This window comes from Macaca nemestrina, chromosome 5 (assembly GCF_043159975.1).
Source record: "Macaca nemestrina isolate mMacNem1 chromosome 5, mMacNem.hap1, whole genome shotgun sequence".
NCBI classification, from domain to species: Eukaryota; Metazoa; Chordata; class Mammalia; order Primates; family Cercopithecidae; genus Macaca; species Macaca nemestrina.
This window is the reverse complement of record NC_092129.1, coordinates 14,483,994-14,502,737: the sequence shown is the minus strand read 5'-3', so window position 1 is coordinate 14,502,737 and position 18,744 is coordinate 14,483,994. Positions and strand designations below refer to the sequence as shown.

The window sequence follows — 18,744 nt, the reverse complement described above, 5'->3', positions numbered from 1 at the left end:
AAGAATTAAAATCTACAATGCCAAGCTGAACTAGGACATCTTCTTTTTCAGTGACTAGGACATGGTGAGCATTAATATATAACCTTGTTCTGAGATGACGCTGAGGTACCAGGTTAGCAAGTGCTGGTGATTATATGTGATCAGTGATCTTTCAGTGAATATTTATGCTGTGCTAGACACCATGCCCAGTGCTTTACAGGTATCTTCTTTCTCTCAGCAACTCGCTACACTACATGAAAAAATTGAGGATTGGAGCTACTAGGTGATTGCTCAAAGACCCACAGCTACTAGTAAGTGATGGAGAGCAAAGCTCCTGCTTTTAACCATATTTGCTTCCCTTTGGGTCTACAAATAAGAGTTTCTATATTTTCCATGACATATTAGCTTTTTAGTACTTTCAGATATGCATTTACTGTTTACATGCTCCTTGAGGTCATTAACCTTTTTCTAGAGGTTAAATGTTATGTCTGGTTTGCTATCATCAATTTGTAAAGCCTTCCTTGTACATCCAAAGTTGAAGTAATCTGAATGTCAAGATTAATAGCTCAGATACCATCTTGTTACATCAAAATTGTGTTAACTCTGAAAAGGACATACACAGCTGCCTTAAATTGAAAATATCGGGGTGTTGGTGTTGAGAACACCATCACTGTCACCACCAACCACTGCCATCATCAACAGCAGCTACCGTTGACAGCATCATTTATGTGTCAGGAACCATGGCTGTTTTACATGCAGAGCCTCTTAAGTGCCACAATAAGCCAATAGAGTAGGGATTATTATCCTCATTTTACAGCTAAGGAAAGTTAAGCTCAGGGAGGTTGGGAAAGAAGATCTGGATTTCAGATCTTCTCAAAGAACTTTAAGTTCATCCTTTTCTTAAGTAGGTGGACCTCTAGAAGCCATGTTAAAAATAAATTTTAAAAATGAAGATCAGTGTCTGATCTATAATTGGCACCTCTGCAGCAATTTGGGATTATTCTTTGACTTGGGAAAATTCATGTGAGATCCCACTCCCACACACAACAGCAAGCTATTGTGTTAGATATTCAACCCGCGCCAACACAAAATTCCTCTTACCTATTATTTTGTCATTCTCTAATCTTTACTTCATGATGGCATCAATCAAAAATATCTGTCAAATGGGGACTTAACCTTTCTTTGCAATGTAAAACCTTCCATAGAATTCCCACCACGTCAGGGTTGGTGATAGCTTACAAGTCATTTTGGCTGACCAGTTTTCCTTCTCCCATTAGAAGGCTTGGATTTCTTCTCTATATTGTTTATGGAGTGGGAGAATGGGACAGTTTGTAACAAAAGTATACACATAACGGGATCAAATCATTTGTGGTAAACTGTTAGGAAATGCAGAAAGTTGCCCACATTCATGTTTGACTATACAGAGAACAAAACATGTGCTGTGATCAGTCAACACCTGACTGAACACCAAATGTCAAAGTATGTAACACAGCTGCATGCCACAGGAAGTCAATTAGAATAACAATTTTAATAACTGATTTTGATATAATTTTTTTTTTTTTTTTGAGACAGAGTTTCGCTCTTGTTGCCCAGGCTGGAGTGCAATGGCCGATCTTGGCTCACTGCAACCTCCACCTCCCAGGTTCAAGCGATTCTCCTGCCTCAGCCTCCCAAACAGCTGGGATTAGAGGCACGTGCCACCACACCCGGCTAATTTTGTATTTTTAGTGGAGATGGGGTTTCTCCATGTTGGTCAGGCTGGTCTTGAATTCCCGACCTCAGGTGATCTCCCCAGCCTCAGCATCCCAAAGTGTTTGGATTACAGGCGTGAGCCACTGTGCCCAGCCTTGATATAATTTATACTTACAGAAAAGCAGCACGAGTAGCTCAAAGAACTCCTGTTTACTTTTTACCTAGATTTACAAATTATTAATATTTTGCTCCATTTGATTTATCATTCATTCTTTTTATCCTGAACAATTGGAGAGCACTTTTTTGACATCTTGTTCCTTTATCCATAAATATTTCAGCATTTATTTCCTATAAACAAGGGCTTTTAGAATAATGAAATTTCTGATCAAAATTAACATAGTTAATCTACATTAGATTATCTATGTAGTTCTGATCAAAGTTAACATAGAAGCCACCAGAATAAATGTTAAAATGTTAACTATAAGGAAACAATACTTTGCTTTCATGGATAAAGATAATAAAAATACTTCGCCTTCATTCCTCACAAGAGAGGAATATTTTGGCCTGTTTTGCTTATTAGGATGTTCCCAGACCTTGCGATGGTGCCTGGCACATGGCAGGTGCTCAGCAGATACCTGTGAATTTCTGAATGTGATAGTGTGATAGTATATTGACCACATGTGTAAACAAAGTATTTCTAAAATAAAGAAAGGCAACAACAGCAAATTATCTAGTTATTACTTTATTAGCTATAATTTAGAATTTGCAAGTGACAGAAAAGGGGAAAGGCTTCAGACGCAAAGGACATTTGATAAGTTACCCTTTGAAGATGAGACAAGACAGGTTCTAAGCTAATCAGATGTGGCCCCCATGTGGGCCTGCGCTCTTTTCACAGGTAGCGGTTCCTGATGTACTCTCGGTACATGGCGGAGTCCTCTTTTCCTAGGGGCTGCATGATACCTTGGCTGGCCTGGATGTGGGCTTGGAAGATCTCTGTAGATTTTCTGTCCACTCTTGGGGGCTGGACTTCATAGATGTTATCTTGCGAGAAAGCTGAGATGGGTGTTCTATAAAAGATGAATAAAGAGAGGGCTGCATTAAAGAAAACATAAGGAAGGACCACAGGGAGCGGTTTCAGAAGCACTTCAGAGTCGCTGGCATTGAATAAGCAGGCTTACTTTTGATAAGCCGCTGGGATGACCTCCCCAGTCCTTGCGGGGCTGGTTTTCTCCTCTGTCTGGAGGACAGGGCTGGACCAACACCTCTGGGAGCCCGACCTGATTGCACAGGCAGGGCACAGCCCTCTCCTCTGTTCCCACATCCTGTGCACACCCACATCTGTGTACCCATCTGTCTCCCTCACATGACTGGGAGCAACTTTAGCTAAGGCTGTATGGACTTTTTGCTCTTTTTCCTTGGCACATGATAGGAACTCACTGGTTTTTAAGGGAAGATTTAGTAGAAATCCATGAAGCAAGGGATAATAAGAATGCCTACCTCACACAGTTGTAAAGAGGAGTAAATGAGTTTATATGCATATTTATATGTATAAAGTGTTCACTTAGCATAGTGCCTGGGAGCTCAGTAAATGTGAACTATTGTTAACAATGACAGGTACAGAATTTCTTACCACAATTCTGAAATTCTAAAAGCTGAAACAACCAGAAGTTACTTTGCTGGCAAAATGTAACCCAACTGAAACTCATTTTGTGGCACGTCCTAATGAGCTGACAATAATCACCTCCACTTCCTGTGAATATTAATGTGTCTAATTATTGGACATGGCCTCCAATCATGCTGGGGATATTATTATAAGGTGTATGTACCATCCTGCTATGCTAACTGCCAATTCAGAATTCTGCAACTCATCTGGCCTCCGGCTTTTGGAAGACGGCCTGTGGGTAACAGGCCGCTGCTTCCTTCCTTTTTGGGGCAAATTGAGAAGCACCCAATAATCTCTCTATTCAAAAATATCCCTCCATTCCCACCCCACTCAGGCTGCCACAAGCTTAAAATTGCCATCCACCCCTTGGGGAAGGCACTGTCTCCAGAAAGGCCTTGTCAAAATGCAGCTCCGTGTCTGACATCCTTAGCAGGAAGTAAGCCTTCAAGGGATGAGTCAACCAAAAAGTCAGGTATGATGCAGAGTGTGTGTGTGTGTGTGTATGGGGTGTGCAAGCACACGTGCATGCCCAGGAAGGTCACGAAAAGGGGACGATGGTAAGCTAACACGGCATTGTGAGGGGCTTGGGGGCACAATGACAACACACTCTGCCACTTGGCTCAGGGCTGGCCCTGTGAGAATGGGGGTGGTTGGCCATAACAGGGCACCCAAGATAACACAGGGAAAGAAAATCCGGAGAATCTATTCTGCTGAGCTGAGATCTCAGCCTTGCTAGGGTGCATCTTATCAGAGGAATCAGAAAGGCACCCTGGATGCCAAATTGTTTGGTCAGCTGGGACCCCTGTGGAGACTCCCTGCAGTGAGACACAGAACTGGACCTCAGACCCAGCTGGGTCTGTATTTGAAATATCAGCATTTCACTGGACACTAGATAGTATGGTGACATACAAAGGAAGACGGAAGTTGTACAGTAAAACCCCCCAAAAGGGCTCTATCTTCATAGGATGGGCTACAATTAAATGTGGGTCTTTTTTATGCTCCCAGCAAACAGTCAAGATAGTTTACTGTACTTTGCCTTTATCTAGAACAATGACACATCCTGAGATGACTGGAAACTACATTAAATTGCATTAAAATAACACAGAACCAGGGGTGACCAGGGGAGCAGGCTGCCCTGTCTGCACATGAGGCCCTTCAAAGGATCAGCAATAAGGAATCTCAGCTCCTTAGAGTAGGCTGGGTCTTTAAAGACTTCGATAGGAAGAGAGTCAATGACATTTTGGTTATAGAGAGAGCATGAGGACAGCAAAACTCTTACTGTACATGTTTCTCAAACACTGATCTGTCTTCAACCTGTCAGAGAGCCATGTCAATGGCAGACCAACAAGAAAGATACTGCAGTCCGGAAAAGGTTGAGGGTTTTATCGCCAAGCCAACATCGACAGCACAAAGAAATTATTTATAGATCAAAGTATACAATGATATTAATATATACTAAAGAAATTTATGTATTTGTTATGTCTAATGCTGCTAATCTCTATCTTTTGTAGACTCATTTGTCATCAGATTCACTAGATTAAAAAACAGTGTGTATGCATGTGTGTAGATGAGATATGGTGTGTATATATATACACACACACTATATATATATAGTTATGCTCTATATCCACTTATATATGTATACATATTCTTTAAAAACAATGCAGAAGAAAGGGATATATATATATATATTTTTCAACCATCCCCACCAAGTACTGTGCTTTAAGTGAAGCCATGTGAACTTTTATAATGGTCATTCTATTGTGCAGATATTGGAATAAAAATATAGTTAATGAGCATACGAGGTTTGAAGCCGATAAATCTAGATAACATATTGTAACACCTATTATTTCCTAGGTAGAGCTGGAACATCTTGTCCTTAAAATGTGACTGTTTTTGTTTTATACTGTTATATAGAAAAGATCAATGAAATACACGATAGAGACTTAGAGGCTGCTACAAGGTTGGTAAAGTTTCTGTTGAAATGCCATTATGTATACATTAATTAAATATAAAAACTAACAATATTTACCCAATATTTATCATAGAAAAACTACTGTGTTTCACATTTATCAGTTCTTTTCACCTTTTTATTGCAAAATAAATCCGATACAGAAAATCACACAAAACAACAACATAATTATTATAAAGTGAACATCATCCAGGTCAACAAACAGAAATTCTGACAACCAACCCAAAGCCCCTTCCAGGTGCCCCAACGCAATCACAATCCCCTACCCTGACTCATAAGTAACCTTCTCCTGACTTCTATAGTGATCATTTGTTTGCACTTTTAAAAAAAGACACTGTCATTCAAATGTGCATCCCTAGATTCTATAGTCTTGTTCATTTCAAAAGTGTGATATGCCTTTTAATCTACAGATGCTCTCATCTTTCTTTTTCTTTCTTTCTTTTTTAAGAGACAGGGTCTTGCTGTATCTCCTAGGCGGGATTGCAATGGAGTGATCATGGCTCACTGCAATCTCGAACTCCCGGGCTCAGGCAATCCTCCTGCCTTGCCCTTCCAAAGTGCTGGGACAGGCTTGAGCCACCGAACCCGGCCTCTCACCTTCCTTTTTCTTACAATGTATCTGCTGAAGAATCTGGGTTGTAGAGTTTCCCTCAGTTTGAATTTAGCCGCTTGCATAGTCAAGATGCAGTTCCTCTGCCCTTTATACGTGCTGTGGGTCAGCAGGTGGATCCAGAGGCTGGTGAGATGCTGTTTTGATTGCTTTGGGAAGACTATGGGTGGTGGTGTACTCCTGCATCAGGAGGGCCACAGTGTCTGGTTGCTTATCTTTTTTATGTTAACAGCCATTGAGGCCAATGCCTAGATCCAGTAATTCACTGCGGCTTGTCAAGTGATCACTTGACACTTCGTCTTCAATCCTTTTTAATGTCTTTCTTCATTTCTTTTTAAAGCTTTGTATTTTAGTTCATTTTGAAATAGTATGTTTCCGTTTTAATCTCTTTTATTATCTTGTCTTTCTGATGGTTTTGTTGTGTGTAGGAATGTTATTTTGCTGTTCTTTATAATTCTATGATGAGATTGGCCCTTGATACTTCTCTGTTGCTTATTGTGCAAAATTAGTTTTGCAGAGCCTTAAGAAGATGTTGCTCAGGAAAGAGTCACTTAACTTCACAGAACTCTCTTTGGTTGTTTCAGTGAAGTGTTGAAAACTACCGCAGCTTGCTCTCTGAGGTTTCCTCTCTGCTCCCCTTACTCAGTGTCGTCTGGGCTTTCTCCTTCCTTCATCTCCATTGTCCTGCTCAATTTTAATGCCACTGTCAGCAATTTCTCCTGCCGTGTCCAGGAAGGGAGTTTTGGCCATTTGGGTTCAAGAGTGTATGTGGCCTAGACGGCCTCAGCCCCTTTCAGAGCTCAGCAAAAACCCCTTGCACTCCCCTGGTACTGAAATGGGTGAACCCCTTCTGTTTCAGCTGCAGTGATTTCTGGCAACTACCTGTGAGCTATTTTGGGGTTCTCCTATTCTCAGATGCCCCACTATTCCCTCCTGCTTCTTCCCCTTGCACACACACTGCTCTCATGCAGGTCTTATGGTTGTGGGTGGTTGACCTCAACAGCCTCTGGATTTGTGGGTGTGTGGGGATACTGTATCACATACTTTTGAGGTAAGTGTTGTCTGTGGGTACCTGGTTTTGCTAAGCAGTTGTTCTGTTTTTTTGTGTGAGGATTCAGAGAGATTTTAAAATGATGCTGCTGCAGCCTTCTTCCAGAACCGACCAGGCTCTATTTTTAAAAGTGTATTTTTCACCCATGCCTCAAACTGAGCCCTACATTTGCTATACTGTCAGCTGCAGGCCTCCATTTTCCTTGTTCTGGAGATGGGCACGGCCACGCCACCCCTCCTTACCCAGGGCTGCTCTCAGAGAAGCTCCTTCCCAGCTCAACTCCCACATCTACTCTCGCAGGACCTGTTCCCTTCAGAGACAGCGCATACTGCAGATGTTCAGATGGACCAGCTATCTGAGTGATGGGAGACTTCGGGGGTGCGGGTGAGGTGGGAGCCCTCTTAATCTTGTGGTTTTTGCATGTGGCTAATCAGGTATTGCCTATATAGCAGTAGAGGTACAAGAAGAGTGAGAGAAATGTTTTAAATGACTACTTATCAGATATACTTCTATTGTAGCTAATGGAAGATGATGGTACACCATCTATTCTAATGTGAGCTGCGGTCTCAGAAACATTTGACAGTCGCTAGATTGAATAAGCAGGTTTACTATTAACAAGCTGCTGGAATGACCTCCCCAGTCCACTCAGGGCTTTTTTTCCTCTGCCTGGAGGACAGAGTTGGACTAGTACCTGCCTGGGAGCCTTGCCTGATGGATAGGCAGGGCACGCCCCTCTCCTCTGTTCCCACAGCCCTGTGCACACCTATGTCTGTGCACCCATCTGTCTCCCTCATGTGATTGGGAGCAACTTTTGCTGAGGCTGTACAGACTTTTTGCTCTTTTTCCTTGGCATATAGTAGGGACTCAACGGCTTTTTAAGGAAGATTTAGTAGAAATCAGTAAAGTAGGGGATACTAAGAATTCGTACCTCACACAGCTGTTGAGTGGAGTAAATGAGTTTACATGTATAGCATAGTGCCTGAGTGCTCAGTAAAGGTGAACTATTGTTAATTACATGGCCATGGTGGGTCATGCCTGTAATCCCAGCACTTTGAGAGGCTGAGGCAGGTGGATCACTTGAGGTCAGGAGTTCGAGACCAGCCTGGCCAATATGGTGAAACCCCGCCTCTACTAAAATTACACAAAACAGCAGCTCGTGGTGTCAGGCACCTGTAATACCAGCTACTTCAGAGGCTGAGGCAGGAGAATTGCGTGAACCCAGGAGGCGGAGGTTGCAGTGAGCCGAGATCAGGCCATTGCATTCCAGTCTGGACAACAGAGTGAGACTCTGCCTCAAAACAAAAACAAAAACAAAAAAAACAATTACAGATACATAATTCCTATCTGCAATTCTGAAATCCCAAAAGCTATAATAACCAAAAGTTACTTTGCCGGCAAAATGTGACCCAACTGAAACTAATTTGGGCCTTAGGCTTCATGGACAAAGAAGCCCTGGGTGGCTACCCAAGGACCTCACTCTACCATCTGAGCAGAGTGCCTTTACCATTGTTGCCTAGTGGGATGAGGTCACTACTAAGAACAAATAGCAGCTGTATGTTTCCCATACTCCTCCTTTCTGAGTGAGAGTTTTAATTTTCCTTTGCCACCACTGTATATTGGGAGCAAAGAGGCAGTCTTTATTTACAGGTCACTAGGTGGTAAGAAGCAGTATCTGGACCTGATGAAGAGAGCTGCACATACCCAGAGATCCCAGACTTTGAATGGGATGCAGAAATTTACAAGGGACGGAGTGGGCCCTACTTATAGCAAGAAGAGTATGCATGGGTAACCGGGAAGCTAGAGGGCAGATGGTGACACATGACATAGATGAGGCTCCTCACCATCCACTGCATTCTCCATCTAGTGTGCAGCAGCGGAAAAGCAAAAATGAATATCCCAGGATCCCTTGCAATTCAGGTTCAAAATGCAATTTAGGTTCTACCTACGACTTGTACTCAAGTGCTTTGATTTGGAACTGGGTCATATGGAAAGCAGCAAGATGCAGGGTATGTGTTTTGCAGATTGGTGGCATAGGTGATGTGCTCTTGAGTTGGGCACTGTGGTAATGGCTTTTTGAATACAGTAGTTCCCCCTTATCCTTCAGGGATAGGTTTCAAGACCCCCAGTGGATGCTGGAAACTGCAGATAGCACCAACCCTCATATATCCTGTTTTCCTATACATACATACCTATGATATGGTAATTTATAAATTAGGCACAGTAAGAGATTAACAGCATACCTAATAATATAATAGAACATGTATGACAATATTCTGTAATAAAAGTTATGTGAGGCCAGGTGCGGTGGCTCATGCCTGTAATCCCAGCACTTTGGGAGACCAAGACAGGCAGATCACCTGAGGCTGGGAGTTCGAGACCAGCGTGACCAACATGGAGAAATCCCATCTCTATTAAAAATACAAAATTAGCCAGTCATGGTGGTGCATGCCTGTAATTCCAGCTACTTGGGAGACTGAGGCAGGAGAAATGCTTGAACCCAGGAGGCAGAGGTTGTGGTGAGCCAAGATAGTGCCATTGTACCCCAGCCTGGGCAACAAGAGCGAAACTCTGTTTAACAACAACAACAAAAAAGACAAGACAAAAAAAGTTACATGAATAGTGTCTCCATCACTCAAAATGTCTTATCGTTCTGTACCTCAGGTAACTGAAACTGCAGAAAGAGAAGCTGTGGATAAAGGGGGACTACTGCGGCTGGTTCTGGAGCCAGCAGCTGCTGTGATAGCTTCCTGATGAAGGCAGACACAGCAGCTCCTCTGATGGTTTGCCATATGGTTTTGGGAGTCATTTGTGGAAGTCTGGTCTAGAGTCTACTTCTTCAGTTCTCCAGTGATCTGGAAACTACCTAAAATCCTATAATAAATCACTTTCTGTTTCATTTACCTAGAGCAGATTATGCTTTCTGCAACTGAACCCTGGCCAGCACAGTCAGCTAACTGGTAAAGAAATCCAGCGCCAGCCCTCTTATTTTAACCAGGAGCAAGCTCCCATGCACCCAAGAGACCCCTGTTCCTAGATGGTTCTGGCAGAGAATGAACTCTTTCCGCAGCTGAGCACATGTATGTTTGCTCCTCAAGGAGAGAGAAACGACAGTCTGCCACAGGCACATATATGAGTGGCAATGGTGGTACTTTTTATGTTTTAGCCTCTGCCGTTGATATTTTGTGTTGGTCCAGGTAGAGTAGAACTAAACTCTTTTTTTTTTTTTTTTTTTTTTTTTACACACTCTCTGAGAGCTGTAAAATAAAAAGGCCATTTGTATTTTAAAAATAACTTTTGGTTTTAGAGAAATAAAGCATGATGATTTTCTGACCTGAAATAGGTAAAATGCTTCCAATTCAGAATGTAATTTATAAACAGCACAATTTCCCTCCCATTTGCAGGACATACTGTCTACCTTAGTATAAAAAGAAGTGCAGTTTTTCTCTGTTTCAGCTGCGTTTGTTATCACAAACACTGGGGAAGCATCCACCAATATATGGCTGCATTGTTTGTAGGCTCTAACTCTAACATTTCGGCTGTTGTTTAATGACAGAGGGCTTGGCTCTGAGCCACAGGCAACATGGACTGGTTCTCCTCACAGTACTGGGTCTGCTCTGAAAGGGCTTTTCTGCCAACAAAGGACAGGTGGCACATTAAGCACACAACAGCTGTTCTCAAAGGGCAAAGAATGTAACTGCTCCTCCCAGAGCCATCCTTTCTCCCTGCCTGGATGCAGGGCCAGACGCTTCCTCTGCACAACTGGTCATCCATCAGACGTTTATACAGGGACCTTTTGGAGGGATCAGTCCCTTCTGTCCTCACATTTCCTAGAACAGAAGCAGCGGTGGCCACTCCTGCTGTCACTCCTGGAAACTCAGACCAATGAACTGCAGTAATGGTGTGTGTCTTACCTCCCACATGGAGGTGATGACGCCCTACTTAGGTTCTTCATGTCCGTTCTGATAGTCCCATCTTTTCCTGGTTATTGATAAAGAGTCACCATTGACTTTGTCATGTCACATCATTACATTTCTTGTGACTTTCATCTTTTTTCTAATAAACTTTTAATTTTAGGCCCACATTAGATTTACAGAATTACTGTGTAGAAGACAGAGTTCCTATGTATTCCATGTTGTTTAATGAGAGAGGGCTTGGCTCTGAGCCACAGGCAACAAGGACTGGGTATCCCACACAGCACTGGGTCTGTGCAGGATACAATTTCCTGTCTTATTAACACCTTCTTCCATTAGTATGGTACATTTGCTATACTTAATGATCTGATAGTGATACATAATTATTACCTACAGTCCATACTTGGTTTTTACCTAATGTCCTTTTACTGTCCCAGGATCCCATTTGGGACACATTACATTTAGTCATCACGTCTCCTTAGGCTCCTCTGGGCAGTGACAATCTCAGGCTTTACTTGTTTTTGACGACCTTGACGGTTTTGAGGGATGCTTAACCTGCATCTTTTCAGAGTTTTCCTAAGAATCACAGAAAACTGTCATTTGGAAAAAGGTATCAGTAGGATCATGAGCCTCCAAAACAAGACCTAAGTGTCCTGAGGTTACAGACGGATGAAGTCAGGGGTGCTCTGCCCAGTGGATGCCCCACTGGCTACCAAGGACATTCCTGTGAAGGATCCAGCAGAGCAGCTCCCCAGCCTGGCTGTTACATTCAAATGGGAGAATTGTACAAAGTACAGATTTCCAGGCTTTGGCCCAAGTGTACTGGATTAGAATCTCTAGCAATGGGGCCTTGGATTCTGTATTTTTTTATCCTTTAAAAAATACTAATGCTAATTATTTTTAATACTGGCAATTATAAAGAAAACATGGCCTATAATCTGTTAGTATTATTAATATAAATAAAAGTATAAATGTGGAAAATTTAAACAGTAGTCAAAAGTCCAAAATGAAAACTGAGTGTCCCCCATAATGTAAACATGCTCTAGAAGCACTCTGGTTGCTCCCTTTTTTTTTATTGTTTTTTGTTTGTTTGTTTGCTTGCTTTGGAATTTGCATTTCAACAAGCTTCCTAAAATATGTCAGTGTAACTGGAAAACTGGAACCCACTACTATAGAAAAAATGAAAAATTCAGCTGTCGGGGAGCACGATGTCCCTTTCAGTGCCGACTGCCCTTATGTGATCATAAAGCCATGCTCTTCCCCTTCTCCACTGCACAGGCCAGTAGTAGAGCCCTCAGATGGGCAGACATCTGCATGGAGAGCAGCCTGTGACAGCCTGGGGGATGCTGGCACCAAGCAGCATGAGGAGGACACTCTCATTAAGGGAGAGAGGGGCAGCCTGGAGTGGGGAGAAAGAGCCCAGGCAAGGGAAGGCCATCCCTCCAGAGGACAGATCCAGTGTAGGGAGTGAGAACCTGGATGCAGAGAGGAGGGCATGCATGTGGATGCAGCCTGAGGAGGTATGTCAGAGCCCAAGCAGGGAGAGGCAGGCATGGGAGTCCACATGGAGGGGTGGCCTGGGGCCCGCGGGGAGGAGGAGGGCATCCCTGTGGGCGGGTGTCTCCATGAGTGGAGTCAGAGCCTGAATGGAGGGTGTTCATGTGGGGGAAGGGGTGAATGCAGTGGTGATGGCCAGCTGGTTATGTATGGGGGGATAAATCAAATAAATATAACAAGGGTAATGGGAGTCCAGTTTCCTAACTGTTGGAGAAGGCAGTTACTAGCAAGAACAGGGAGAAGGCTCGAATAAACCCTGGATACCCTACAATTAGAAGAATCAGTATGAACTTATGGATTTAAATATATATTTAGCTGCATTTTATTTATAAAAATATTTGATATAATACATAAAATAGATATGCATGTAATATACCTACATATACATTTTCACATATATGTACATGTACACATAAATTTGTGAATGTGTTTTCAGTGGGCCTGGGGGCAGTGACACTCCAATGGCAACAGGTACATCTAATGCCCAGATCTTGGCTTTAATGTCATTTTCCACTAAAAATAATCAGGGATCCTTAGAGAAATGACTGATTTCAGGGCTGGGACAGACAAAGGACATGATGAGCCTAGAACATCTTGTGCCAGAAATCAAAGACGTATTCAAAGGCTGATGAGGACATATCCAAAGAACACAGGAGCCAGGCTGAGGAGACTCTGGTGAAATTTGGAACACTCTGAGCTTCACAACAAATAATGTCAGTAACAAAGTATATCCCACTGAATACACAGGAAGTTACGATCTCATAGTAAAAAAACAATGAAAAAAATGAAAATGTGATGAAGGATTTTTAGTTTCAAAGTACCTTCCATAAAATATTTATTAATTAAAAGAAAAAAACAAGCAACTTCAAGTAGAAAAGCTCAGAAGATATTGCTTACTCAAAGGATTAAAAAAAAAAAAAAAATCATTAGGCCAGGCACTGTGGCTCAAGCCTATAATCCCAGCACTTTGGAAGGCTGAGGCAGGAGGGTCACTTGAGTCCGGGAGTTCAAGATCAGCCTGGGCAACATAGTGAGACTCTCATCTCCACCCCCCCAAAAAAAAAAAAAAGATTAAAAAATTAGCTGGGTGCGGTGGACAATGCCTGTGGGCCCGGCTAGTTGGGAAGTTGAGGTGGGAGGATTGCTTGAGCCCGCCAGGTCAAGGTTCCATGATCATACTACTGCACTCCAGCCTGGGCTACAGAGCGAGGCACTGTCTTTAAATAAACATCATCAGTAATGGCACATACTGAAATTGTGTGCTCATGACAGGACGCAATAAAAAGAACTCACCATCACTTCTGTGATATTCCTGTTTGTATTTGTTATGTACCTTAAGCCAGTATTTATTATGTCACAGTTTCTGGAGGTCAGGGATCTGAGAATGGCTTAATTTAATAGTTCTGGTTCCAGGTGTCCCATGAGGGTGTAGTCAATCTGTTGATTACAGCTACTGTCAACTCAAGGCTTAACGGAGGCTGGAGAATCCTTTTCCAAGTTGTCTCACTTGGTTGACAGGCTCCAATTTCTCACTAGTTGTTGGCTGGACACAACAGTTCCTTATGGGCCTATCCACATGGCTGCTTACAACATGGAAGCTTGTTTCCCAGAGCAAGTGATCCAAGAGATAACTTTCACAACCTAGTCACTTCTGCTATATGCTCGTGGTCACAAAGACCAATTCCGGCACAATGTGGGAGGAGATTACATGAGGATATGAATAACAGGAGGTGTGGCCAACTTGAAGGTTAGCTACCACACTGTTATCCCCTGATTTATAAGCTGAAGATAATCATAAACCCAAATCAATGCCTATTCTATAAAATAACTGGCCTGCATTCTTCAGCGTGGCAAGGTCATAAAAATCAAGGAAGAGTGGAGAACTTTTACCAGAATGAAAAAGGCTAAAGAGACGTGACAACTAAATGCAACATCAGATGCTGGACTGGATCCTTTTGCAATTAGGGACATTTTTGGGAGTACTGGCAAAAACTTGAATGGGTTTCGAGGATTAGAAAGTTGCAGTGTACTGAGGTTAATTTCCTGATTTTCCTGATTGTATTGTGATTTTCTAGGAGAATATTCTTATGTATAAAAATACCCACAAAAGTGGTAGGGAGAGAGAGGATATCAGGCCTGAAACTCACTCTCAAATGATTGGTAGTGGGGAGGGAATGGTCTCTGTTTTGTTATGGTAACTTTTAGATAAGCTTGAGATTTTCAATTTAAAAATGTATATAAATTAAAGGGACCTATAAGAGAAATTTAAAATTGTCTAGGTTAAAAAATTAGGTAGAATTATATGAAACTGCTATTTTTGTAGCTAAAAAGTGTAAATATTAGTGATTTCATATGGTACCATTTAACATGAGAAAATTACAACAAACTAATCAACACCAAAGATAATGAAATTCTAGATTTACATAAGAATACAAAATGATTCTGTGCCCTTTCGAGGATCTCTCTCCTGTAGTTACTCACCCTGTCCAGTGCCCAGCATCTGTCTCTGCCATCAGCATACAGAGAATCTGCTGTGTAACGCCTGTCTGAGGAATGATCCTTCCTCAAGTTCATATTCCCCTCCAGAAACTGTCCTATTCCTCTGTACCTTTTTATAGTAACATTTTTTGAAAGAATGGCTTCTACTCCTGATGTCCTCTTACTTCCCATTTTTTCCTGAATTCATTCCAAGTGGGCTTCCAAGGTTACCACCCATAGAAACTCTCTCACCAGGGTCATTAATAACCTTCCTGTTGCCTAAACTAATAACCATTTTTCTGTATTCTACACTGCTGCCCATTTTCCTTCTTGAAACACTTTTTTCTCTTAGCTCCCATGAAACCAACTCCTCTTGAGTTTCCTCCTATTTCCCTCTTTGCTTATATCCTTGTCCACTACAATTCAGAAAGGATCCACGGTCATCTTTTAGAGATGTAAATCAGAGATGCAGCTCTCTACTTAAAACCCTCTGGATGGTTTCAGAGGAACAGCTAAGCTCCTGTGAGAGGCTCCCTGAGATCTGGCCCCTACCTATGCCTCACTCCATCCCATAGCACATGCCTCTGTGCCTTTGACCCAAGCTTCCGCTTGCATATTAGTCCATTTTTACACTGCTATGAAGAACTGCCTGAGACTGAGTGATTTACAAAGGAAAGGGGTTTGCTTGACTCACAGTTCAGCATGGCTAGAGAGGCCTCAAGAAATTTACAATCATGGAAAAGGGGAACAAGGCACCTTCTTCACAAGCTGACAGGAAGGAGAAGTGACAAGCGAAGGGAAAGAGCTCCTTATAAAACCATCAGATATCAAGAGAACTCACTATCACGAGAACAGCACGGGGGAAAAACCCCTCCCATGATTCAATTACCTCCACCTGGTCTCTCCCTTGACCCATGGGGATTATAATTCAAGATGAGATTTGAGCAGGGACACAAAGCCTAACCACATCAGCTTGCTTCTCAAACATGCCAAGTTTATTCCTGCCCTGGTCTTTTGTGTATGTTCTCTCTGCTTCAAACACTCTTCCCCAGTCATCTCATGTGGACTGCTCTTCTTCATTAAGTTCTCAGCTTAAACATTAACTTCTCAGAGAGAACTTTCCTCTAAGCCTAATTTAAAACAGCTCCTGACCTGTACCTGCTCCAATCACTCTCTCGCATTCCCCTGCTTTGTGTTCTTCAGGGCATTTACCCTAATATGAAACCGTCTTACTTATGTATTTATTAGGTCAATACCAGTCTGCCTACCCTAAAACAGAAGGGCCCTGGGGAACCTTGTCAGTCTTGTTCTTTACTGTGTCCCCAGTGACTAGAACAGTGCCGGACACATAGTAGGTGCTTAGGTATTTGGTGAATAAATGAATCACCTACTTTCTGTTTCAAGCTGTTAATGATTCCAACTATTAGATGACTTGTGGCTATGATAATAATTATAGATTCTTTAAAGGACCTCTATTCCAATCATCTTGTCCAACCTCAAACCAAATGAAGATGCTCTCCATCACATTGCTGGTAGAAGGTGATCTGCCTCTGCTTGAGTACTCGCAGTAATGGAGACCCAGGACTTTTGATCATGGGATGTTTACAGGCCATTGTCGATAGCTCTGGTTGTTAGAAAGATGTTCTCTTCAGCACTCTAAATCTTCCTCCCTATATGTTCCACTTACTGGTCCCTGAAGCAACTCAAAAAGCCCTGCTTCACTTGACAGTGATTCAAATGTTACTTGCGGGAATGATCACACAATTCCTAATTCTTTTCTCTGAGATAAATACTCCCAGTTATCTCAACACTGCACGTGACATGAAAAATTATCCAACACTGCACATGAGAAAGGTCTGTGAAATTTTACCAGCTTGGTTTTTTAAAAAATAAAACCTTTCTAAGCATCTTATCTGGGAACTACAACACAAGAGTGTCCTTGGATATTCCGAGAATGTGGTCTCATTTCTCACAGCTGTCTTTCTGTTCTCTTAACAGCCTGGTTCTCTGCATCACACTCTTTCTGATACTGAGGGAACTGGGACAACTATAGACAGCCAGGCCTATATCTTTCCTGGGACAAAGCTTACCTTTTTCAGTATGTATTTTTCTACGTTTTCATTTCTAAACCAATTTTATATTTAGTAAGATGAGGGAAAACTTGGACTGCTCATGAATAAGCTTTGTGGCAAGGACTCTTTGCTGAGGGCACTAAACAACTTATTGCATGAGGATTCCATAAGTGAACACACAGTTTGGATCTTACTTCCCATTGGGCTTTGAATGTGTGTGCAGCACAGGAGGAAGAACGTCTGCCATGGCTAAACAGGCAGCATTTTAGTGATGATTTGTACCCTTCACGTGACGTAGACAACTGAGTGTGCATACAATAAATATTATTGAATGAAGCAGTGAGCAAGGGAATAAATGAACCAATTAACCAGATGATCCCAGAACTAATGCTGTAGCCCAAGCACCAGCAAGGCAGCCACGATCTGGACAGGCAAGGCATGCCTCACAGCTCAGCAGTGGAAGGCATGGGATCAGATCCCAGGGCACCTGATTCTCTGGCCTAGAATTCTTTCCACGGATTTATGCTACCTCTCTTTTTGGGCACCTGTGCAAATGAATTTCCAGTTAACTGGATAAGTACAAAGAATTTTGTTTTTAATAACTAAGTTCCCTACATCAACTTCCCTACATCCATATACCCTGAATGAGTATTCTAAGCCAATCACCATCAGCTCATAGCCTGGCAGTAACGTACTTAGGGGTTAGCATATGACCCAATCCTGGACATTTGGGCATGAGAAATTTGCTGAGTAGGTTCTGGGACTCCTTGCTCCTAAGGAGGAGACACAAAGTCAGGGTTCCCCTTCTTCCCTGGGCACTACTGTGTCTTACTGTGGCACCTGGAACTGCTGCGGCCATCTTGCTACCAGTCTGAGGATGGGGCAACACTGAGAATGGGGCAGCAGAGAGATGGAAAAACCTGCACATTTCATGATCACACGAAGCCCCTGAATCCACCAACTCTGGAGCTTGCCCATCTGCAATCTTTCAGGGAAGTAAGATAATAAATTATCTTACAGTTTAAACCAGTTGAGTGAGAGGTTCTGTTAGTTGGAACTGAAAGCATCCTAAGAAGTTCAGACCAGTTTTTGATAGAACCCTTTAAAAAGAGAACATCTGCTGCCCGCATTCCTTAAAAAATAATAAATCATAGGAAATAACATTCCTTTAACCAGTCACAGATATCATTCTGCTGGCAAATACCGAGCAAGGCTATAACATAATAATGTCCCTGGTTGCCTTAGTAATGCATATTGACATAAATAATCAAATACTCTATGCGAACAAGTTCTCAAACTTTTCAGTCTCAGAATCCCTTCACACGCTTAAAAGCATTACTGAAGACTCCAATTAGCTTTGGTTAATATGGATGATATCTAGTGATATTTACCATATAAGACATTAAGACAGAAGTTTAAAAAATCTTTATTAAAATGACAAACCCAATACATGATAGCATAAACAACTTCTTAATGAAAAACTACTATATTTTTAAAACAAAAAAATTAGTGGCAAAAGAAGCAATGTTTCACAGCTTGCGAATCTTTTCTATATCTGGCTTAACAGAAGACAACTGGATTCTCAAATCTGCTTCTGCAAAATCTGTCATGATATACATTGTTCTGGTTGGAGTGTATGAAGAAAACAGGGCCTCCCAGAGACATGCGGTTGGAAAAGGAAACAGTGTAAGCCTTCAAATACTTTTATTTGATACTACAAGAAAATCTGACAAGTTTCTTAAAGGTTAGTTTCAATGTA

At 42.1% G+C, this 18,744-nt stretch overlaps 1 protein-coding gene across 3 annotated transcripts in view; it reads right to left on the bottom strand.

Moving 5' to 3' along the window:
* Positions 1 to 2,397: 2,397 nt before the first annotated feature.
* The window catches only part of LOC105492057 (FIG4 phosphoinositide 5-phosphatase), a 128,616-nt gene continuing 112,269 nt past the window's right edge, over positions 2,398 to 18,744 (bottom strand). For all 3 annotated transcript variants that reach the window (XM_011758912.3, XM_024796123.2, XM_011758913.2), the window contains one exon: positions 2,398 to 2,738. In XM_011758912.3, coding sequence (XP_011757214.1) covers positions 2,561 to 2,738 — 178 coding nt within the window. In that variant the 3' untranslated portion in view covers positions 2,398 to 2,560. The remainder of the gene's footprint in view (positions 2,739 to 18,744) is intronic.